Raw genomic sequence first — 23,919 nt, 5'->3', positions numbered from 1 at the left:
TGGCTTCTATTTTAGTTGGCAAGATACATACAACATGATGGTACTTGAAACAAAAAATAAAAATAAAAATGGATCCGCCGTCAACGGTTCATGCATGGAAAATATGGAAAGTTTCTGAGTTCTATATAACGCCAGCAAGAAATCTTCTGGCCAATTTATAAGAAAATACAGTTCCAATTGTTTCGTTTCATGTATTGACTATGAGCAAGATCACATCACCTGGAATATTACAAGTATGTAGGTTATGTTCCCAAAGTTGATCTAGGTAGCCACTAATGCAATAGTAAGATATCAGAATTCCTCATAGCTCAGATCCTTGTCATAAAAATTCCCCAACTTAACTCTGATGCACAAGACATGACAAAACACTTGAATGACACACGATGAGCTGTAAAGCCTATTTACTTGGTTACAATAAAACACTTGATATAGCCTGGTTCACAAGAACAACTATTCTAGACACCAAACATCAAATCCATTATTTTTGAAACCACGGATTTTGCCGGGGAAGCAATTGCACCTGCTTGCCGAGTGCTTGTACTGCCATTCTGAATATAAGGAGGAGATCTGAATGTGTTCCCTTCGGTTGCTCTAGCAGACAGTGGAGGTAAGGGCATAAATTCCTGATTGGCAAGTCTTTCATTTAAAGCTTGACGTTGCAAGGGATCCAAAGGCTTCACACCCACTATCAGGGCTCCATTAATTTGCATCCCATTCTTGTTTAGAGCCCTTTGAGCATCAGATTGGTTCTGCATTAGTAAATGAAGTTTAAAATTAATATTATAGTTGTGAAGCACTACATAAGTAGTGGAGGATCACACAGGTATACTACTCTTCCAAGATGATTGTTTCATAATCATAGTTCATGGAAGTACAAAATGCAGTGTTTGGACAGGTGACAGAGTTGGTCTGCACATAGCTCATAAAATAATAATAGATAAACTGATGACTCCCATGCAGTTATAGCTTGGATCTCTTAACTATTAATAAAATTATTTATTTAAAAAAAATTCTTATGGCCGTCCATCAGATTTTACCCCCGGTGAAGAATGTCATAGATAAGCATTCCTATTTGAAAAACATCTTCATGACATGCAACGGGGCTGCCGCTTGATGAAACTATGTTGATGGTGACCAAAAGTGGAAAAAAAATGCAGCATGCAACTAATGCTTTGGAATAAAAATCTATTTATGATGTTTAATTGAGAAAAGAAGACCAACCTGATATAAGATGTGCATCCAGTTAGAATCCCTGGGACCAGGAACATGTCTCAAAATTCTACCACATTTTTCGAACTCTCTTAAAACTAAATTAGTGTCCCCAGGAGAAAACCTGCCAGGTGCAGAGAAAAAGCTTTGTAACAAATACGTCCATGGGATATGATAAAGAAAGTAAATGCTATTAATTAAACAATTGGGCATACCCCAGATTAACTGTCTGCCAGCTAGGCAAGAAAGATGCCCCAATTAGCATAGCAATATTTTGTTTACCTAAGTTATTTAGTATCCACAAGCATGATTCATTATGCTTGTGCGTCTATAAACCAAGAAAAATCAGATGTTATGCTTTTCTTATTCGTTCTGGCTTCTGTAATCTTTGGTTTCTACCAGGAGAATATCTCATTTCTGCTATTGCAACTCCTTCATTTCCTAATCTAATACCTGTTTTTGTCTAAAATGATTTAATAACAAGAATATCATGGCCGTAAAGATCTTAAAAAAATTGTTTCTGGGTTCCATCAGCCCATGAATCGCATTCAGGCAAAATGATTCGACACCTTCACTCCCAAAGGCCACATAAGGAATAGAAAACGAATGAAGACAAGTTTTTTGTTGAAAAAATAGAGACAACTATCGTTTCAGTTAAATTATTTAAAGCACCAGCTATGCACAAGTTTTAAAATCTTCTGAACTTAGTTTAAGATAGAATCTACAACCAATATGCCAATAAATCTCTCTTGACTGGGTTATTTTTTTTTTTTTGGTCAATGACTGGAATTTTGTTTTAACCTTAGCAACTATCAAAACTAAACCAATTCAGCATGTCTACCAGTCCAGTAATGCTTTCAATAAAATCAAAAAAGATAAATAAAAAATAGCAGCAATTGGTAAAATTCTAGCACCAAAGTTAAAAGTCAAGACAATACCCATAAACAGTTATCCACTCCCCTTCATTATGATTCCCTGCAGGCAAGGAATTTCGCTGAACATCTGTCCTTGCAACTTCCCTTGGAGGAGGAACAGTGACAAGAGCACCCGACTGGACTACACCCTCAACTGGTGAACTCCTTCCCTTCTCATCTTGTTCACCACCACTCTTTGCAGACGTAGGTGACCACCAACTCAAGCCTGGTGAGCTCTGCTGGTTCTGCTGAACACCCTTTAAAGCATAAGATGTACTGGCCTCTGATTTGCTTTTGGCTGGAGTTGAAAATTCCCTATTCACAGTTTGGATTGGACTTCTAGGATCAGACTTAGTTTCAGGAGATATTTGGTAATCTGGTATGCCTGATTCAGGAGAAATATCTGATCTATCTTCTAAGGTGTAAATAGGAGGTGGTGGGAGGTCTGAAACGCTAGTGCTCTCACGCCATAGAGAAGATGCTGCAGCTGCCTGACCTGGACTTGAAAATTTTCCTCTCCGAGCTGAAACAGGTGAAGCCAAATCTTGGAAGAATAATGACTGCCTGCCTGATCTTGGGGTTCTTTGCACAACAGTGCTCATATTGTGTTCTTTACACGGAAAGGAAGTGATGGCTGCATACCAGTTATCAGATACTTAACCTCAACAAGTCAATTTAGATTGTACAGCAAACTGTCACAGAGAACTAACAAAAATGGATTGTGTGTGAGAGAGAGAGAGAGAGGGTGGCCCCGCGGGCAAATTAGTTTAATCTAACCAAATAGATGTCTTATCATCAATTAGGCTGAAAAAGCGTAGCTTAGAACAGGACACTCAGAATTCGGTGATAAATATTAAATAGACTAATGGAGATGAGCTAAACTCAACAAAATTACAAAGTTATTGCTCAGACTGGGTAATAAAAGCATATAAAACAACCTGAGCAGCTAATGCGTTAGCCATATTCTATTTCATCAAGCATAGGAACCATAAATAGCACATACAAAGTGCAAAAGTTAGTAACACGTATTGAACAATCCAGGTGGAGGGTAAAAGTCATCAATTACAAATAAAAGAGAACAACAAGACTCGTAGGTAAAGAAGGTATTAGCAATTTAAAACCACGAGCTATAATCCCCTACATGGTTCTTCGGGAAACAGTAAATTAAAAAACTCCAATTCCATTAAGAATCCACCCAAGTCTATAAGTAAGGACAAGCTGTGCTTTCGAATGCAGCGCCGGCATCCTCATATAATTAAAACCACTAGTTCGCGAAAATCTCTGAGCAAACATGGTATTCTAATTTTTCAATGGTTTACGGGGTTTTCTAAGGAAGCAAACAGCATAGACAAGCACTCAGACATATCGAATTGGAGAGAAGAAGAGAGTACCTTGTGGAATTGGCGGAAGAGGTCGATGTGATCGATTGTGGTTATGAAATTGGGAGGGGTTCTTTGCTTGAATATGTTCTGTATGTACCTTCCAAGAACCTTCCCTCCCAACGTTCCTTTCAATTAGACCGTTTGAAAACCCTAAGGCCCGCTCCGTTATTTATATGTCCCAGAATGGGGTGGGCTTCAGCTTGAAACGACACGGATGTGTCCGGAGCAACTTCCATCGCAGTTGTCGTTTTCGAATTCAGACACAAAACAGTTGACCCCAATAAACCAAGGTGGGATTACTTATCAAAAATAGTAATAACATGTAAATTTATTGTCACTTTTTATTAAAATTTATCATTACATGCTCCTCAATTATTATCGAATTTTTTAGGATGATTCAATCTTGTTTTTAAAACTTTATAGTAATTCTCCCAAAAATTAAATCCTAAGAATAAAAAATATCACTATACATCTATAAAATTAAAATTAAAATATCTCGCACTGCAATTTTCATATTCTCTCAATATACGTGCGTCATTTTAAAATTTTATCCCTCCATGACAAAGCTTCCGCTTCATTTGTAATTACCAATAACAATCGGAGAATGATTTTAATAAAAAATCAGACGTTAACTTATAAATGATTTGAAAGGAGTTATCAATTGCAAAAGAAATACAAATGATAGATTTGCATGTTCACAATACATATTTGATATTTCCACATTCAAATATTATTAAATATAACTTAAAATTCACTATTCAAATATCTAACTAGATAAATTTTTATTATGCAAAAAAATTCGGGCCGGGCCAGGCCAGGCTTGGCCCGGAATCACTTGAAAGACTAACGACTCCTGTGGATTGGACCCGTGACATACATAGTTATAGCAGTAATTTTTATGTACTATCAATGATACATCCAACTAGCTAGCTAGAAGCTTTCCCACTGCCTCTGCCTGTGACCTCCAATTCAAAGTCAATTACCAACATAACATGTGAATCCCATCAATCTCATGTCATTATCTTTTTTAAGATTCTGTAAAAGTTAGGCATCAATCTCTACTAAAGTAACTATTTCCTTTCTTTGTTAGAGCTCATCATCACAGATTAGTTTTTACAAGTACTGCTACTCCAGAAATAATCACATTAAAGTTTCTGCTTGCTCATAAATTTATTACAAGAGAGCCGGGAAAACAAGGGGGGCTTTATTACAAATATATGATATGCAGAGACAATCAAAAAGGAGCAGAAAGAGGTTCGTGATGGTGAATATGAAGTAGTTGATCATCTGATGGAGAATCAACCACGACGACTGAGGGGTACAGACTGATATTGCAAGCTTTCTCTTCTATGATGTCTTCAATCTTCTCTAGGCAGCCGACTGGCTTCTCAACTACTTCCTCTCCTTCATCCAACACCGTGATCACCTCTTCTTCTGAATTCTCCAGTCCCTTCATCCACATATTCATCGCTTTGACCATTCTTCAAGTTAATGTAAGAGAGACAGTATATATGTATATATATACTACCTCTGGTTCTTAATATAAACCTAGTTGACTAATTTGAATAGATCAAAGAAGTTTGTTAAGTTAGTTATTTGTCATGAATTGGTATTATTTTTCCTAGAATATCTTTACTAATTATGTATATTAACTAGAACTACCACTTGACGGAATCTTTAACATATAAAACTATTACAATGACTACTTTGAAAATAAATAAGAGAGACAAAGTAAATTGGGATCTTATATTTAGGACCAAATTGAAAGTCAAACTGGCTCTGATATTAAGGAATAAATGTAGTGTGTGTGTGTGTGTAGCTGGTTCTTGAAGTAAATACAGAGTGGACTAATTACCTCTGTAAAAAGACAAGAGGCTTCCATTGGTTCCATCTTCTGCATCACATCTTCAGCTACTTTCTGCATCAAGAAAAGACAGGTTACTCTCTTTGTAAGCATGTTTAGCTTCACATAAGAAATCAAAAACCATTCCTCTGATGTAAAACTAAGCACACATGCATGCATTATATATCTGATAGGCTTTCTGTCAGTAGTCCATATACCATATCATGCACAAAAAGTGGGAATATTGTGGGGGAAGAAGTGAAAGGTGAAAGAAGAAATTAAACAACGAAAATTAAGAGGGAAAGTAAGTGGTAAGTACTCTGGCTTGAGAGAGCTGGCCTTCATTTAAGGTCCTAGGCTCAAGTTCAATGGAGCAACGAGTAGTATTCCTGTTTGCCATATGTAACACATAAATTGCAGCCCATATCCAAAACTTATGATGTTATCATCAGTTCAATCCAATCCCTATTTATAGAGCTAGCTGATTACACTGTACATTGACATCCATACGTGCTATATTAATTGAAAGAGGAAAATAGAGGATGGAGGTTGGATATTGAATTAAATAGGGTCACGGAGTGTGTGGACTGATGAGAAGCAAAACACAAAAAGCAAAAGCAAAAGCAAAAGGCAAAGGTAAACATGAGGTTGGGATCACGTAGAGTCAATATTGTGTGGAATTGTTCATCAAACTTTGCTTTAGGATTGGAGATCCATACTAACTAATTGTGGCCATTAACAAAAAGGGGGCCTTTCATTTTCATTCACTCACCAGGTCGATCTCTTTACTTTGGCTCCCACCATTCATGCTTGTCTTTCCGATTTCGCCAGCTTAATTTCATTAATTTCCAGTTCATGTATAGGTGTAGATGTGCCTGTGGATTTATCTCTCTTTTATGTACTCTCACGTTGGCCAAGGAGGATGCTATACACTTAGAAGATCTTTCTAGGCCTTCTGCTTCGATTCATTAGACTGAGAAAAAGTCAATTATATGCATAAGTCAGTGGTACGTACCTGATTTTCTTTTAACCCAAAACCTTGAGCTATTAAGTTTATACAACTTCTTGTGTGTGTGTGTATAGATATAGATATGTCACCTCTTTCATCTAATATAAACTGTTGCTCGTAATAATTAACTGCGAATAATCTACACTTAATGTGCAACTTTATCATTAGCGTAGCAAACATAGTTTCCCATTTTCCCATTCTTCCAAAGATGATAACCCACTCATAAGAGCCCCTTTTCTATTTGGACTCTCACGTTTGCAGATGAGATAGAGTATAACAATCTCATCCGCCGAGAAACTTTTATCTTCTCAAAATGGGTACACCTGCAAAGCCCAACTCTCTCGTCCAATTAGGAAACCTTTTTTGCCAGCTTCTATTTTCTGATCTCTTTGTGTGTGTGTGTGTGTGAGTGAGAGAGAGAGATAAGAATGCAATTCAGTGAGCCGAGAGGGAAAAAAAAAGATTTTGCGCTAAACGTAAAGAAACACTTAACCTATGTTTAGATTGAGAAAATGGAGAGAATAAAAAATTTGAATGAGTTCGATTTAAAAGATTGGAGAAGTAGGGATTTAAAATTTTAATAAACAGAAGACGTAAGATAAAAGAATAATAAAAATTAGGGTCAATATAAGTTTTGATCTTTTAAATTTGTTTTCATTTTGGTTTTGGTTCTTCAAATTTAAAGTCATAGGTTTTGGTCCGTGTAAAATGGTTTAGTTTTTTTTATTGAATCATAAGGATAAATATTTTAAATAAAAAGAAATTTGAAGGATTAAAACTTATTGTTTGAAACTTGAGAGACCAAAACTAAAAATGAGAGTAAATTTAAAGGACTAAAGATTATACTAATCTTAAAAATTAATTAAAGCCTTTTAACTTCACTTCTTTAATTTAAAATTTTTTTAAAATGCGATGCCATTAAAAAATTTTCTCCCTTTTTTTTTCATTTTCCTTATACCAAATGAACCATGAGAAGGCCTTAAGCATGGAAAAAATGCCCAGCCAAACATGGAACCAGTTTCAATGCTCCTTGTAGTGATAAACAACATGATACTTATCGAATCTCGATCATTCAAATTTAATATATAGATGGTTGGGATTTAATATTTAATATTTTTTATGTTTGAAAAAAAATTTTCTTTAAATAGGCATATAATCCAAAATAAATATAATCTCTTAATTGTAAGTTTTTTAAAAAATAATTTTTTATTTGAAAATTACTAGTTGAAAATTTTAAATCTCAACCATTAAAACTGATTCTATATATGTTAGATTTTACTGTAGCGATAAGTATTATAATACTCATATCTGTAATAAGTATCAAAACTAGTTCCCCCAAACACCATACCTGGTGGCAATTTCTAAACTGGAGGATTTTCTTTCTTTGTTTTTTTTTAGTAAGCAAACTCACCGTGCTTGTGACCAAGAACCAGAAGATTTAGGAATTACTGCAAATTGACTTTATCACTCTTACATACCCCTTTCATTTCTAAACGAAGAAAGAGGGGAAAATGCACAATTCTGTGTATGAAGGTTTGAATAAATATTAAACCTCTCTATATCCATCCATCGCATTCTTATCACTTGAATTAGTCAACCTTGTAATCATCTCATCATACATTTGACCAAAAAGAAAACCTCTCATCAAACAATCTTAAATAATAATTAAAAAAAAGTTTAGAAAAATCTCTCCACGAAAATGTGAAGACTTTGATTAGTGCCTATGCATGTTACAACATTATAGGAATTGGGGAAAAAAAATAGAAATGTTTGAAAGCAATTCCCTTGGTCTCTTACACATGCACGCACGCACAAGACAAATATATGCTAATTCAAAACACTTGTCTTTATAATTTAATCATTTTGATCACCAAATTTCAGACTTAATTATTGTCATGTCGACACTATATATCACAAAGATTCGGCTATTTAATTATGATTATTATTGCTTAAGTTATGACAGTGAATCACAACAATATAATAATTAAGTTTCTTGTGGCCATATGAAATATATACTATACGTCTATACCTATTAGCTAGCTATAGGCAACTATAGTCAAATGACGTTACAGCTAGGGCATGGACATTTAACTTATTTATACTTGTACACACACACAGATATAAAAGCTAAAATAATCTCACAGAGACCAGGAAGCCATTTGCTTTCTTGGCAATTGCCAAAGTGATTCAAACACACAGCTTTTTCAGTTTATATATGTAGACTGGTAGATGCTACAATATAATTAACTATACATATACACATTTGCAGTTGAAATTTAAGCCTCATGATCCTAGTTGATTCTATTTATTTCTGAATTTGGAGCTATCCTTCTTGTATTACATAGCTCTATTGTCCAATGTTATTATGGTCATTATTATTTATTATTATCTATATAACTTGTTTATAATTAATTAACGAGTGTGTGCCAGATCTATATATCATGTTCAACCACTTCGAATCAGAAGGTGATGCTATTTGAATAAAATTACACATTTTATTATCTTTACCCACGTGAAGCGATTGTCATACAAGTAGATTAGGCCCATAAGGATCAAGTTAACTAATATATCCAAATTTTTAGTGTATTTAATCTGCATGCGAATTGATGATTTTAGTTGAATCTAAATTAATAGCAATACAATCAATTTTTTAATTCGTTTTGTTACTACGATAAACAAACGCAATTTTTCTACTAAGGGTCACCAACCTCGCGCGTTTTCGTTGAATGAATAACAACAACAACAACAACAATAACAACTTGGGATTATCTGTCATAATCTCTTTTACCCAATTTATATTTTCCCTAAGATTTTTGGTAATGAATTTTGAAATATTTTTGTCGCAAAAATTTTGAAATATTACCCTTTCAATTTTCATCATCTCTGCATTGTTATAAAAGAGAATGAAACTCTTAAGTCTATATTTCTATTAACGTCTAATAGTTAGACTTCAATATTTCATATATAATAAGTCTATTACAGAAGTTGAAACTTTTAATATACTTGACATGTAAATTGTAATCAGAACATATAGTAATTTTTAATTCACTTATTCAGATTAAAAAAGTATATATGATGCTAATTAAATTAGTACTTGATTTAATAATAAATAATGAATCTTAAACTTTCAACTAACCCCATTTAAATGACCTACACAAGCAATTAAACTCATCTAATCAGTAATTACGTTACAAGGTTTTGACCTTCTCCCACTCTGTTCAAGGCTTCAAATTAGGTGTCGATGAAAATAATTGGTTATTAGTTAGTTTCATTAAGGTACCACTTTTCTCCTAAATATAAGTCACTTGTAGGGGAAAGTTTTGGTTCTAAATGTAATAAGTCATTTGTAGTATATTTAATACTTATTTTTTAATTTTAACCTTATTTAATTCTTATTTGAAAAAGAAAAAGAATGGAGAGATATGAGAATGATTTGTAAATGAAGAGAGAAAAATCTTAATAAGGATAAGCTTGAAAATTCTTGTCAATTTAATACATTTCTTAATAGGGTTAATACAAACTTTGTTCCTTCAAATTTATCTTTATTTTGGTTTTTGTCTCTTAAGTTTCTTTTTATTTAAAATATTAATCCCTCATAATTCAATAAAAACATAGGCTATTTTGCCCCTAGAGGGGTCAAAACCAAAATAAAAACAAATTTAAGAGACTAATGTTAACCCTTTTTAGTATGCAAAAAGGAGTTGCAAGTGACTGGTATTAAGGACCAGAGTAGTATAAAAAAGAAGCCTCGATTGGTGAGATGATTCCAAATTAAACTTTATTTGCACCAAGTCCAATTGATATATCCTTAATCCAAAGTTTAATCAAACAAATTAAATGTATATTTTTATGGTACGTGCTTTATAAATTACGTGTAGAATCTCTAGGAACATCTCAATTTGACCGTACCTCTTTGCCCAATTGTAATGCCTCTACTTTTTACAACACTTTTGCTCCTATTAACGCATAAACAACCACTTAAACCTCTATTTTTTCCCTTAATCAGACAAAATCGTCTTATTATTATCAGAATACTCTAATTACTTCAAGATCATTAATTGATTACGGCACTAATAAATGACTAACTAGCGATATGTATTTATTTTCTTTACAATATAAATTAATTTGACTATATATAGCATATGGTTGGTATGTATAGAAGAGTACATACATATATGTAAACCATAAAAATTAAAGTCCAATGCAAAAGGCTTGAATGGGAATATATATATAATAACTGTAAAAAGGAAAAAAAAAAAAGTAACATAGGAGAACTCTGATGTGGTCAGAAAACTGAAGGGTTCAAAAGAAATAAGAGCAAATGGACGAAATGATAGCAAAAAGAAGCATTCCATGTATAAAGTAATTAATTTAGAATAACAGAACGTGGAAAGATGCTTTCAGAATGGGCATAGTATATTTAAAACTTCATTAGTTATAAACTGATCACAATAATAGAGTTAAAGAGAAATTAAATTAAATTAAAATATTCGTATATCTGTCGAAAAATATTCATACAATCTCCTCTTGTCTGTTATCTAATTTATTAATATTGAATCCTATATATATTGCTAACACACAAGTCCACATAGTCCTATTCACGGCACTTCCCTTTTCATTTTACGTTGGATTTTGTTTCCCATAATCTATTAAACTTTGAATCAAATCAACAAACCAAATTATTTTGTTTTATTGAAAGGGGTGGACATTAAGTAACTGATGTCACGAACAGAATAAAATTTGCAACCTCTGATTTATAGAGAAGTTTTGGGATTAGTATTAGTTTAGCTTTTGAAATTTGACCTCATTTCGATTTTGTTTTTGAAATTTGAAATCACCGATTTTAGCTCCTAAAACAAAAATATTTAGGCTAACCAAAATGAAATCAAATTTCAAAAACCAAAATCAAAACAAATTTTAGTTTGCAAGGCTATTGACAACAAACCTAATTTTTGTTGTTGACATTGAAAAAACTACATGGCATGTTTGAATTCATTAAACAGACATAAAAAATGATTAATACATAACCAACTTAGGTTAATTACCAATCTTGCATACCAAAAAAAATCTAACTGAAAAATAATTAATTTTATACAGTTGATGTGTTGGTCCTTATCTTGCTAGTAGACAGAAATTAAACCAATATATACGTATAGATGGAGAGAATAAAATTAATGAAGGAAGAGACTCATATGCTTGCTCGTATTATGTCTTTTTTGAATAAGAATAATATTGTGTGATTGAAAAATAGATATTGTTGAAATATATCAATATATATATATATATATATATATATCAATGAAGGGAACAGTGAAGAGTGTGATAAGGAAGGTAGCAGGCATGCACGTCACGTAGCGCATGTGCTTGGTTTCATCACCCACATGCATATCCTTTATCATTTATATATATATATATATATATATATATATATATATTCCTTTATTATTATTTATTATTTATTATTATATGGAGGAAAATTAAAATGCCGACAATAGCCACACAACCCACCCTCAATATATATGTACATACACTGTACTTTGCGTACCCTTTCCTTTCGTCTCTCTCTCTCTCTCTCTCTCTCTAAAACTTACATATGTGTATGAGTCCGTTAGCCATACCTATCATGATTTAATTTAAATGAAAGCTCCCCCTGTTTTTGCTTTTCTTTACTTTTGCCGCTTTAGCTTTATTTGTTTTTCCTCTTCTTCTCATTTGGCAGAGTCACATGATGTTCTAAAAGTACTAACAAGTTGCACAGAAAGAGAGCTAGCACCTCATACATACATACATACATATATATATATATATAACTCTTTTGACTGACTATGGTAGTAAATAGTTGTTATTGTGCAGTTGTATTTTGTCTTACTAGGCGAAGTAAAAAGTAGTTGGGTTATAATTTTGGACATAGCAATGGCGATTACGAATTAATAATGTATGGCACCGCATGCACTATAGTAATGAGACCGTACGTCACCTCGTCAATGGGATCCAAAAGCTAAGGGGGTGTTTGATAACATGAAAAAATACTACTCAAAATAACTTAAAATGAAACAAATTTTTTCACATATTAATTGTATATTATAAAAATATTTTTAAAATTATAATTTGTTTTCTATCCAAACACCTTCTGAATCTATATGTACTTAACCGCTCACTTTTAATTTAATCAAACAAATGAATAGCATAGCAAGGAGAAATTAGTTTACAATCCACATGGTTATGAGTTTAAATCTTGCAGTTGATGCCATAATCTTGCTGATGAATAATCTATAAATATATTTGTAAACGCTCTTTGAATGCGAAGACATATCTAAAACAAATTTTAAAAAAAATAAAAGGAAAGAAGGATAGGTGGGGCCCAAGGAGAAGAGGAAGTGTCGAGGATCGGGTGGACAGAGGGAGGAGGGTCTCAATCCTCCCACAAGGACTCTAACTCTCACATGACCCTGCCCCTCCTCCATTTGTGCAAGCTTGGCTTAGCTCAAGAAAAATTCTTTTTTTTTTTTTTTTAAATTGGGAGTTAGCTAGCCAGCTAGGTGGGAGCGAGCGTGCAGCTCTCCTATCACGAAGGGTTGAATAATTCCTTTCTAATTTAATATTAACGCATTTCAATGTGAGGATGGTACTACGTACACACAACGATGACTCTCTGGCCCCCCTCCCTCATCATCATTTCTTCATTTCACTGAAACCCATGCCCCTCCCTCGGTTTTCACCCGTTCTCCCACATGTTATTATTATTTTTAATTAAAAAAAGATCATTTTAATTAGATACAAATTTAAAAAAAGCGTAAAATATATCATTATTCAAATATACAAACCAACTCCTTAATTTGCATAATTTTAAAATTTCTATGTTGTATTTAGAAATTAGACTTTTATTCTCCACCCCCACTATTTTGCATAATTACCTTGTTTTTTTTCCCATGATATCCTTCCTTGAAACCTCAAATGATGAGTGTGGAATCATCACAATAACTTATGAAGTAGGCAACATTGGCCAATTTGATTATTAAAACAAAAAAGTTGCCTTTCTTCTGGGATAATTCTTATGTGTGTGTATATATATATGGCAATTTTTTTTAAATAAGATCCATAAGATATGAAGCAATCCCCCAGCGATTTTGAGTTCCGATGTTTATTCTACCATACACTTGCGTCCTTCAAGACAATTATATATTATTCTACTTAATCCTTTACCACTAATTTTCATGGCCCATTGATTTTGAGAATGAGGTCGGCTGCCCCCAATTTTATCCCACAAAATAGATTTTTTTATAAAAAAAAAAAAGCTGCGATTTTTGCCAAATTAGGCCAAAAAATTATTAAAGACTGCATTCTACAAACCGAATAAATGAAGCTTCTTCTTCACCTATCTCCCCCCGCCCTCCCCTTGATTAATTCTACAATTTTTTCCCCAATTATCTCACTTATGCTAAATTATGAAGGACCTAAAAAAAATTCAAAATTTTTAACACAAAAGTTTCCCCCCCAGAATAGTAGAAGTTTGCCCGTTCGGCTTGGAGCTCCACCCTAATTTACTGTTACTGCGTTCGCAGTCCCTAGATGATATGCCTATACTCGGGCCCACCGTGATGGTGGATCAAGAACTCATCTCCGCCGTTGGATACGCCGAAAATGGATGCTTGGCTCATCAGTTGTTGGTGCTGCTGCCTTTGCAGCTCCTTCTGCCTCCTCAGCTCCAATACCTTCCGATGAGAATTCGAGTGCCTCGTCGACACGAACGTCGGGCTAGCCGCCGGTCGATACTCCGCCACCAGCCTGCCGGACTTGTATCGGACTCCACAAGCATTGCACAGCGTCTTCGGACCCATCGGGCCTGTCCGCCATTGCGGAGTCTTCTCGGCGGCACAGTGCAGGCATTTCCTCCCTGAGGAATCGGAATTTGAGCTCTCCCTCTTCTTAACTGCCGTCGCCTTAGCTTGCACCGGTTTGGCTTCCGTCGTGGTTGTCTGGTCGTGCGGTCCTGGCGTTACGAGATGGAGGAAGCGCGTGGACCAATCTCCAGGAGCGGCGCGTGAGCGCTTGCTCCGTGCTTTGCCTGGGAGTGGAGTTTCAGAACGGAAAAACGGTGCGTTCCGAGCTGCATCGGGAGCGAAAGGCGGGAGGGTTTCGGAAGAGGAGGAAGATTCTGGAGTCTGAGGTTTGGCGCCAAATGCGGAAGCGGTGGTGGTGCCGGATAAAAGGTGGAGTGTTTTCAGCTCGTCTTGTGCGGTGAACGAGTCTTCCACGAAGTTCGATAGCCATTCCAGTTCCGCCATGTCATCATACTGCAATAAATCCATCAATCAAGACAAATTTCCATTGCGAATTCAAAGCATTTCATATCACATTTTCACGTAAAAGAACAAATTCAACCTGAGAGTAAAAAATTCACAAACCGACAAAAGAAAGCTGAGGGAAAAAAACTCCAGTAATTATCAGAGAGCTTATCATTTAAACTTGACCAATAGCAGCTTCAGCTTAGCGATAAAACAAAGACTCACCGGCACACAGAGTTCACCAGATAGCTGATGATCGCCGAAGGGACGAGGGCCAAAGTTGGCGGAGAGAAACGGTTGTCGACACGAGAAACTGAGGAGTTGCAGCTGTCAACAGCAGTGCCGGTGGATGAGTCGGTGGAGTTGCCAGCGACATTATCAAGGAAAGCATCGGACATGATAGCGTCGGCATGGGAGAAGTCAAGGAGGTCATCGACGGCAAAAGGCTCGGCAGGCTTCTGGTCAGAATGGCGCTTTTCCGGAGAGAAATGGTCCCCTCCGGAGGCGAAGTAGGCACCGACAAAGTATTCAGGCACTTCCATGAACGAATAATGTGTATGATTGTAGAGAGAAGGAGTGAGAAAATGAAAGCTTGCTGTAATTAAAGAGAAAGAAAGGATTGGGGTCTCTCCGTGTGTGGGTGGGTGTTTGTGCGAAAGTGAAGGAGGGAGAGGTGGGGTTTTGAGGAGTAAAGCTGTGGCAAAATTGTAATTTAAGCAACATTGGAGCATCTTTTCCATGCAGAGATATATGGATATAATAATACTAAGTGACTTGCAAGTTCTGTAAAGTTATTGCCGCTGCAGTTTTATTTTATTTTATTTTATTTTCTCTTTTATTTGGTATGGTAAGTTATTTATTCAACAAGATATTATTACTATTTACTACTATTAGCTAATTTATTTATATTTCAGCATTATTATTACTAAGTCTAAATACAATGTAACTCATTCAATATAATTTTTCTCATTCACAGTATTTGAAATTTTGATTTTTGCTTCATTAACATTAAATCCCTTTCATTCAATTTAATTAATGTCAGTTTTTCTTTACTCTTTGAATTGCTTTCAGTTTTTCCCCTTTTACGCTATACTGTATTTAGGTAAATTAATGAATAACTTTGTCAGTCAAAAGGCCAACTTGGCCAATTTGGGTAACAATGGTACTCATTTGGTACACTGGTGTATAACACACTCATATATATTAATTACTATTAGCTAAATATTGTACTACCTGCGGTGCTGATTATAAAAATTAGTTCACTAATTTGAAGAGATTAAAAAAATAAGTTAAGTTAGTTATTTGTAATAAATTGGTGTTGTCTTTTCCAAAATATCTTTGCTAATCAAGTGTGTTGGGAGGATTACCTTGAAAAAAGACATAGAGACAAAGTGGATTAGGATCTTATATTTAGGATCAAAATAAAATTCAAACAATGTCTTATATTAAGGATCGGAGGTAGTATATAATTATATAAAGAACCACAAAATCTGTAAATAAATCATGTTGAGTGTGTGTTTTATATAATTATTATTTTTTTCCTCTCATATATGCTGTTATCCATTTGAAAATTCATGTAACCCGGGGCAATGTTGGTTTTATATTATTCGTAATAATTTTTAGTTATGATACTAAATATAAAAAATCTCATATAACATGTAAAATAGAAATGTAACAAAATGAGTTATATATTTTTGGTATCATCAACATACCACATACAAATCCAATCATCCTTTGCGATAGAAATTGACCATAAACAAAAACTGTGTTTTATTTTTATCCATTTTTAAGGGTTCATAGATAACAAAAATGGGATTGTGGTCAATTATTGTTACTTTATAAATTTGGCATTAGTTATTTACATTTTACTCCTTTTATTGCAAATGACTTTTATGATAATAGTTCCAAAAGAAGGGGCTTGATGACTTTTTATTAACCCGTAAAATAAAAAAATTGATACCACTATTTGAGCTGCAAGTTGATATATTGGATATTGTAAAGCAAGAACTGATCAAATCTACCTTCTTAAAAAACACACTTATTATATATTAATTATTTGTGCTGAAGGTTGTTAATTTAATTAATAAATTGAGACACAATAATGAGTCCAAAAAATTACTAAGAATTCACATGACATCGAAAAATAAAAGAATGGGCATAAACAGGTGTTTTTGGTTGATGAAATGAATAGTAATCATGTGGCCTATAAAGGAATCAACTGCAAGCAGCAGCACAATTAATTAATAAAAAAAATTAACACCATCTCAAAAAACAAGAACAAAAACAAAAACATTCATTTACTTTGTAGCAAAATATGACCAAATTATATATGAATTCTCATAAAATTTTATTAATTAACCATAAAAATTCACAATTTTTAATTTTTACCAAATATAACCTTACACATTAATTAGACCAAATCAAAGCAAGAAGACAACCACTAATTTAAGGAATGGGTGGGTGCATTATTAACGCATGAATTAACAATGATTAAAGGTAAACTAACGTGAAGAGGAAAAAATAATTCAACCCCAGAAGAATCAATCTCTGCACAAAAAGGAAAAGCAAAAAAAAAAAAAAAAAAGAATCAAACAGTGGCAGGTTTTGTCGCTGTCACTCATCCAATAGTGTCCAAGTTTACAGAGAGGGGGGAAGCTAATAATGTTTAATGCTTAGGGAATTGTGCTTAAAGAAATTAATTAAGAATTAATGAAGGGTTTCATTCTGACTTAATCACAATATTTTAGTGGAATTATCATTTGTACTTTCTAACCCTTCTTCCCCCTATCATGACTTGTTATTAATTCCTCCTTTCACGTTTTTGCACGATGCTTACAGCTCAACCTCACTACTCCTACTCCAACCCCTCCTCCTTCCTTACTATTCTCTCTTGCTTCTTTCTCCCTTTGTGCTCATTTTTATAGGCACAGATTTCTTATGATGAAAATAGAAATTAACATTAAATTGATGAAAACATCATAACATGTATATCTTATATATAACTCTTGTCATTTCTAAGTTGACACAAATGGTCTTGACCATGATCTGAGAGAAAATTTCCAGCTCACCTCATTGATGTGTTATAAGTCTCATATTACAAAGTACTTTATTTTAGAAGTGGAGTTTATAAATTAAAGGAGGTTATTAAGCTTTTTAATTATACTTTCTTATTTTTGAAATTATACTCATTGCAAATGCTTTTATTGAAATGTTAACCTCACATTATGACTATTTATTGAGTGTTTTGATCAATACAGGGTCAAATTAACGCAGAGTGCATTCACCGAGATGTTGACTCTTAAACGGATACACATTGTTATGTGTGCTTATATCATAATTTGCATTCAACCTTTCTCCCCTTGAAATTATCACATTCTAATTTGCCATCTAATTCTTATATAAAGGTTTCTTTTTTTTTTAATAATTTTTTTAGGGTTTTTTTTACAAGTCTCTCCCATTGAACTTATTTTAGAACATTTTATCCTTTACTTTTTGATATAATTTGCTTTTTATTAAGCATTTTGTGAGAATCATTTTTAGGAGGAATGTCTTAGAATCTAAGGACTAATTAAGTAATTGCAACTTGGATGAGAGGCAAATTGAGCATTTTGAATAAATAGGTAAATAAAAAGATAGTTTACACACACAAAAAAAGTAGTTAGACTATATGCAATGGATAGAAACACATAGTTCGGCTAAAGCTATATCCTTTCATAAAATTTATTTCTTTTGCCAACAAGCTTTTATAAATTTTTTAATCATATAATGACAAGCTTAATTATTTCACAACCCTTAAACAAATTCATCAAGATCAATATACGTCTCTAAAGTCAAAAAGGGTCTACGAAGATGCAACATTTATATATATGTGAGCTATATAATTATTTATGATTTTAGAATGAAAGTTTCGAATGATGTTTTTTTTTTTGTTAAGGCATAGGTATCCTCCTATTGGAGGCAATCCTATTCAAGACACTGTCAGGTACTAAATGTGGACACCTCTCCAGTGAGGATTCAAACCTTAATTTGTCACGTTGTGAGGGACTAGTCCTTTCTGTTAGACCTAACCCTTATTGGTAGTTTCAAATGATGTTAATTGGTTGATGTTGGTAAGAAATGGGGGCATGAAAGAGGAGGCAAGTGGATTGGGCAGGGCTCATGGGACTCTAATCCCCATGTTAATGCATTCGGTAAAGCGGATAAGGTGTTTACAGTTAACCATTCCCATTCCATTTTAACCTCTTCCTTTTCTTGGACCCCCCCAAAAACAAAACTTCATTTTTTAAAAAAGTTTTGGAATAGATGTTAGGATTAGTGGGGCCCACGGAGCACGTGAGAAAGGCAGTGAGGGTTGTCACTTGTCAGCCATCATGTGAGCCCATGGCAAAGTTGACCAAAACCACAATACAACAGCCTTAACTTCAACGTTAAACCACTCACACCATCAAGCATTTTTTTTTTTAATAGAATTTGTCTTTTTTTTTTCAACATTTACACATTCTTAAATTAATCCTCTTATATATATATATTAACTTTTCTTTGATGTCTTACATTACAATACAGTTTTATTTATTTTTATAATAGTATTTTTATTATTTTGTTTCAAATATAAACAATTTGGGATTGATATATAATTATAAATAAAATATCATTGGAAGAAGGAAATGGTAATATTTTTTATTTTATTTTTTTTGGGAGTAGTTTGAATTCTATTTGTAGATGCTATAGTCACATCCCACCTGACCCTATTCCCTATCATGTGATTAAAAGTAATAAGATTATAAATTAAAGTTCAAATAAGTTGAGATAGAAAGGAATAATCAAATTGGGCCTCTAGTGGCCGGGAAATTGGGGAGGCCCAGCTTTCTTCGCTGCTTCCTCCGCACGTGCGTAGTGCCGCCCATGTCTCAGCAGTGAATAATATTACGCGGCGCAGCACGTGCACCACACGCATTGCACGTGACTTTTTTGGTGGGAAGACTGGAAGGCCGACATATCTTTGAAATTAGTGTTTGGTATTCTCTCTCTGTTCTTTTTTAGTTTTGTTTTTACAGGTTTGAGTGGCGGTAATGGCCGTGATGGGCCTTGTGTTTAAGGTAGCCCACATCAATACGCCCAATAAGAAAGTACGGCTTGGGCTGCCCTTTTATAAAGAGAATCGTAGGTTCAAGTGGTCCAATAACGTAGGGTCTGCACTACCCCCAGTACGATGCAGAAGGTTAAACAAACTTGTCACCAAACACAAGTCAATAGCAAGCCTTTCCACTTCTTCAAGGACCTGTTTGGATGACAAAGCAAACCATGGTTTGGAAGGCAAAGCTATGGTTTGCACAAAATGTCATCCAAACAGGTTTAAAAATTCTCAAACCGTGGTTCCAGGTAAAACCATGGTTTCCATTGGTGAAACCATGGTTTTATTAGAAGCAGAAATTTGTCGCTTCTAGGCAAAAAAATTTGAGTGAAGCGGAGTAATAATTGGAGGCAATAGTCATTGACCGAAAATACCCTTCTTCCTTTGCTTCACTAGCTGACACTTTGGAGTGATTATTTTCTATCTCACCCAGCTCGAATCTGACCAATATTCAGCTCGCCTCTTCGCCCTTTCTTGTCAGCTCACCTCTTATATATTATTCATAAGCTCGCCTCTTAATATTTTTTTGTTAGCAAAAAAAATCATTTTTCTATAAATATTTAATATTATGTTTTATAAATATATATATACACATTAATTATATTATCTTATATTATAATTTTATGTTAGTAAAATTATTTCATTAACAATTTATTTTTTCAAATCAAAATATTATAAAATCTATCCCTTATATAATTATCATATTAACTTATGCCCTTTTTATAATTTGCACATGTAAAAAGTGCTTCTGGTAACAATTATCCAAACACTCTCACTTCTTAGAATCACTTTTTCACAGAACCTATTCTCTCTAAAATCTATTCTCCAGAAGCTATTGTTCAAACCATGGTTTGGTTTCATCCAAACACCTCCAAGTCTTGAACCGTAGCCCTTGTTCTTATGTTTTCAACCTAAACCATAACCTATATTCATTAACTCTCACAACTCCCATTGATAAAATAAAAGACATTTATGTATAACTAAAAATGTGTTAGATACAGTTGAATGAAGGTCACATTTACCTAACTCCTCAAGAGATCAGTTTTGATCCTAAATGAAAGTTACATTTACTCCCTTTTTGTCCACAGTACCACCACAATCGTAAATGCAAGTCATTTGTAGGGAAAATTTTTAGTCCTAAATATAAGTCACTCATAATTATAGTATATTTAATATTTATTTTCCAATTTACCCTTACTCAATTCTCATTGGAAAGACAAAAACAACAGAGAAATATGAGCATGATTTGTAATTGTAGAGAGAGAATAAGGGTAAAATTGAAAAATTTTGTCCATTTAATGCATTCATTGGCATGCGAAAATATGTTATAAGTGATTTGTATTAACAACCAGATTAGTATAAGTCATTTTAACAAATTCATAAGAACTAAGACATGGTAGCTAACTCATTAAGTTTGTCTTAAATTGTTAATTCTATATAATTTACTCATATTAAATGAGATCATGGAGGACAGGTCTGCTTGTATTTTTTTTAAGATAATAATCATTATTTTGGTTTGCCTCTACTGGACTGGCTGAACTGGTGGTTCGAATTCAATGTTTCCAAGTTTTCCATTGATTTCTCCTCATTCTTTCATTTTAGGGCTTTGCTTGCCTTCAAGGTGGAATCTGTCTCTCAAAGCATGGGGCTGCCGAAAAGAGCTGAATGAAGAGCAGAATGCTCATTGCATCTGCTTTATGTTCATGAACTGATCTTTTGTTTGATGGCAGCAGTAAATTAAAAATGTTAGAGTTGAAGTAGTGTGCATTAAGACTTGAATCTTGTTTGGTCGTTTGATTTGCTCCGTATCCACTGGAATTTATATCAACACTTGGATTGCAAACAGAAGACTGCTATGCTATATTTGCTTGTTTCCTCTATCCTCTCGGTTCTCGTGTATTTTGATAACTTATCAGTGGACTATGCATTTTTCTTATGATAAGGACGCATTATTATTAGGACACCCTTCTTCTCCAAATATTAACATAAGGATCTTATTGCCTTAAACTAAAAAAAAAAAAAAGGATCTTATTACCTGGCAATCTCCTTTAATATAATACTCCTCTAGTCCTTAATATAAGACATATTTAACTAATTTGATTAAATTAAGAAAGTTAGGTAAGTTAGTTAATTAAGAAATATGACATGTTTTTTTTTAAAACACCATAATCATCTTTCTTAATATCCTTCTCCCTCACTTACTTGATTATAGTTGAAAGAATATCCATAGGGATAAATTAAGAAAAACTGATAAATATGATAAATAAGTCTTATATTTAAGACCAAAAATTAACTTAACAATAGGTTTATATTAACGATTAGAGGAGTATTAGTCAGCTCTCAAAACAAATGAACCTTTTTTTTAAGACAGAGAGCTCACAAATATCATGGCTAGTTCCTCACAACATAACAAACTCAGGTTTGAATTTCTATTAGAAGAAGCGTTCACATTTCGTGCCCAATAATTTCTCAGACGGGAATGCCTCCAATAGATGGATACTGGTGCTACCAAACAAAAAACTCTACAAATTCTAGAATATTCCTCAGAATACGTAGATTGGTTATTATATTTCATTGCTTATGTATTGCTTACACGATCAATCATCCATATCCACAACTACTACATGATGAACCCAGCTATATCAGATTGAGACTACTCCTTCGTCTTCCTCCTAATATCTTTTCCTCATTCCAACTAACTCCATCCGCTTTTTCATTCATTCACTGTTGCTCGTTCACTTGCTCGTGATCTTCAACTTTTCGTTGTGGACGAAACCCCGGACCCTCATTATATTTAAGCCCTTATCTTCTAATAATTAATTACCTTTACCACCAACCCACCAGGCCTTCCAGCATGTGAATACCCTTATCAACTTGTATTATGCTAAGGTGGTAAAGTGATGACACTGCCTTTTCTTAGTAACGGCTCCAAAACTTGCACGTTAAACACAAATAATGCAACTTACTTATTTAATGTTCATCAGCCACAAATATAAAGTTAAAAAGCTGAACCCCATGTTGCTTTCTTCATAAATGGCTTCTCAAAAGTTCTATCAAGTTCACGACTTGAGAAAACTGACATCTCAGCTCCCATCATCCATACAATCTCCTATAAATATTGTACGATTCAGACTGTAACTTGTCATCTACAGTTATCCTCGAAAACCCGTTCAGCAGATCATCAAAAAATTTAGTCTTTATTACCTCGTACTTCGTTTGTCTGCAGAACTACTATATGGCACCCTGCAACATGTCCAAGTCCAGCAACAACCTTCAAAGAACGGTGTCGGACATATCCTACGAGATCTGCAAGGAAGAAATCCAAGATCAGAAGGCACTGCCACCAATATCAGAGGTTGAAGACGCCAAGTGTGAGTGCTGTGGGATGAGCGAGGAGTTCACGACGGAGTACATAGAGCGCGTGAGGGACAAGTACTTGGGGAAGTGGGGAAGTGGTGTGTGGGCTGTGTGCTGAGGCAGTGAAGGAAGAGCTGGAGAAGAATGGAGGGAGGAAAGAGGAAGCCCTAAACGCACACATAAGCGCGTGTGTTAATTTCAACAAGTATGGACGGGCTTTTCCTGTTCTGGTTCAAGCTCAAGCCATGAAGGAGATGCTGAAGAAGAGCAAAAGCTTGATGGAAGAAGAGTCAGGTCCTTTAAACCCCAGAGACAGCAATAATGATAACAAGAAAGGAAGCCTTGCAAGGAGTTCAAGTTGCATCCCTCAGCTTAATTTCTCTTGAGGGATAATGATTCTCTTCTTCTGCTGGATAATATATAATATATTATATATATATTTTATATCTTCTTCTGGCGCTAATTATTCTGCTCAAATTCTTACATGCTATATATATGTGTGCGTGTACAATCAGAATTTTTGATCCGCATCTGAAACTCACATGTCAGATACAATCAAAACTAAGTTCTGATTATTGCATGGACTTGTATTATATATGGTATTTGAACTAGGGCAATGAACTTCATCTCTCTGACTCTGTGTTAGATGAAAAAATCTCGTTTATCACTGGAACTGCCAAAAGGTGACATGGCAGTTTTTCGTTGAAATATATACATACAGACACAATTGTATGTATATTATAATATGTTGTGTCTTGAACTGCTGCTTATGACCTCTATTTTTTTTCG

General features: G+C 34.2%; 2 protein-coding genes, 1 long non-coding RNA gene and 2 pseudogenes across 4 annotated transcripts; 2 read left to right on the top strand and 3 right to left on the bottom strand.

Annotated features, from left to right (window-relative positions):
* Positions 1-14: 14 nt before the first annotated feature.
* On the bottom strand, positions 15-3,601 carry LOC114751512 (nuclear pore complex protein NUP35-like). Of its 2 annotated transcripts, none has more exons than XM_028940179.1 (4): positions 3,515-3,601; positions 2,148-2,778; positions 1,222-1,333; positions 15-749 (listed from the first exon to the last, which is right to left on the bottom strand). In XM_028940179.1, the coding sequence occupies exons 2-4, from the start codon at positions 2,723-2,725 to the stop codon at positions 456-458; spliced, it is 984 nt and encodes a 327-aa protein (XP_028796012.1). In that variant the 5' UTR covers positions 2,726-2,778; positions 3,515-3,601; the 3' UTR covers positions 15-455. The 2 variants fall into 2 exon arrangements, with proteins under 2 accessions (XP_028796012.1, XP_028796011.1); XM_028940178.1 differs by having other exon boundaries at positions 2,148-2,757; positions 3,515-3,598.
* LOC114751514 (uncharacterized) lies at positions 3,548-19,459 on the top strand. Its single transcript, XR_003740755.1, has 3 exons — positions 3,548-3,626; positions 18,684-18,689; positions 19,449-19,459. It is a non-coding gene; the product is annotated as an uncharacterized LOC114751514 (long non-coding RNA).
* Positions 4,643-5,775, bottom strand: LOC114751513 (uncharacterized). The gene is made up of 3 exons (XM_028940180.1): positions 5,668-5,775; positions 5,361-5,423; positions 4,643-4,955 (listed from the first exon to the last, which is right to left on the bottom strand). Exons 1-3 carry the CDS (start codon positions 5,746-5,748, stop codon positions 4,740-4,742), a joined length of 360 nt encoding a protein of 119 aa, XP_028796013.1. The 5' UTR covers positions 5,749-5,775; the 3' UTR covers positions 4,643-4,739.
* Positions 13,659-15,277, bottom strand: LOC114751511 (GATA transcription factor 9-like; annotated as a pseudogene).
* Positions 19,460-22,939: 3,480 nt separating the features above from the next.
* LOC114751515 (uncharacterized) lies at positions 22,940-23,516 on the top strand (annotated as a pseudogene).
* The last annotated feature ends 403 nt before the right edge of the window (positions 23,517-23,919 follow it).

Source organism: Neltuma alba, unplaced genomic scaffold, assembly GCF_004799145.2.
Source record: "Neltuma alba isolate B1F8T4 unplaced genomic scaffold, ASM479914v2 tig00006960_pilon, whole genome shotgun sequence".
Lineage (NCBI taxonomy): Eukaryota > Viridiplantae > Streptophyta > Magnoliopsida > Fabales > Fabaceae > Neltuma > Neltuma alba.
Note: the sequence above shows the minus strand (reverse complement) of the source record. Positions and strands in the feature narration are given on the sequence as shown.

Excerpts from the sequence above, each read along its gene's own strand:
- LOC114751512 (XM_028940179.1), bottom strand. The coding sequence starts at position 2,725 with ATGAGCACTGTTGTGCAAAGAACCCCAAGATCAGGCAGGCAGTCATTA. Across the intron at positions 1,334-2,147 it reads GAGTGGATAACTGTTTATGG|GTTTTCTCCTGGGGACACTA; the intron begins GTATTGTCTTGA and ends TGCACCTGGCAG. Across the intron at positions 750-1,221 it reads GGATGCACATCTTATATCAG|AACCAATCTGATGCTCAAAG; the intron begins GTTGGTCTTCTT and ends TTACTAATGCAG.
- LOC114751513 (XM_028940180.1), bottom strand. The coding sequence starts at position 5,748 with ATGGCAAACAGGAATACTACTCGTTGCTCCATTGAACTTGAGCCTAGG. Across the intron at positions 5,424-5,667 it reads GCCAGCTCTCTCAAGCCAGA|AAAGTAGCTGAAGATGTGAT; the intron begins GTACTTACCACT and ends TTCTTGATGCAG. Across the intron at positions 4,956-5,360 it reads CCTCTTGTCTTTTTACAGAG|GGACTGGAGAATTCAGAAGA; the intron begins GTAATTAGTCCA and ends ATGTGGATGAAG.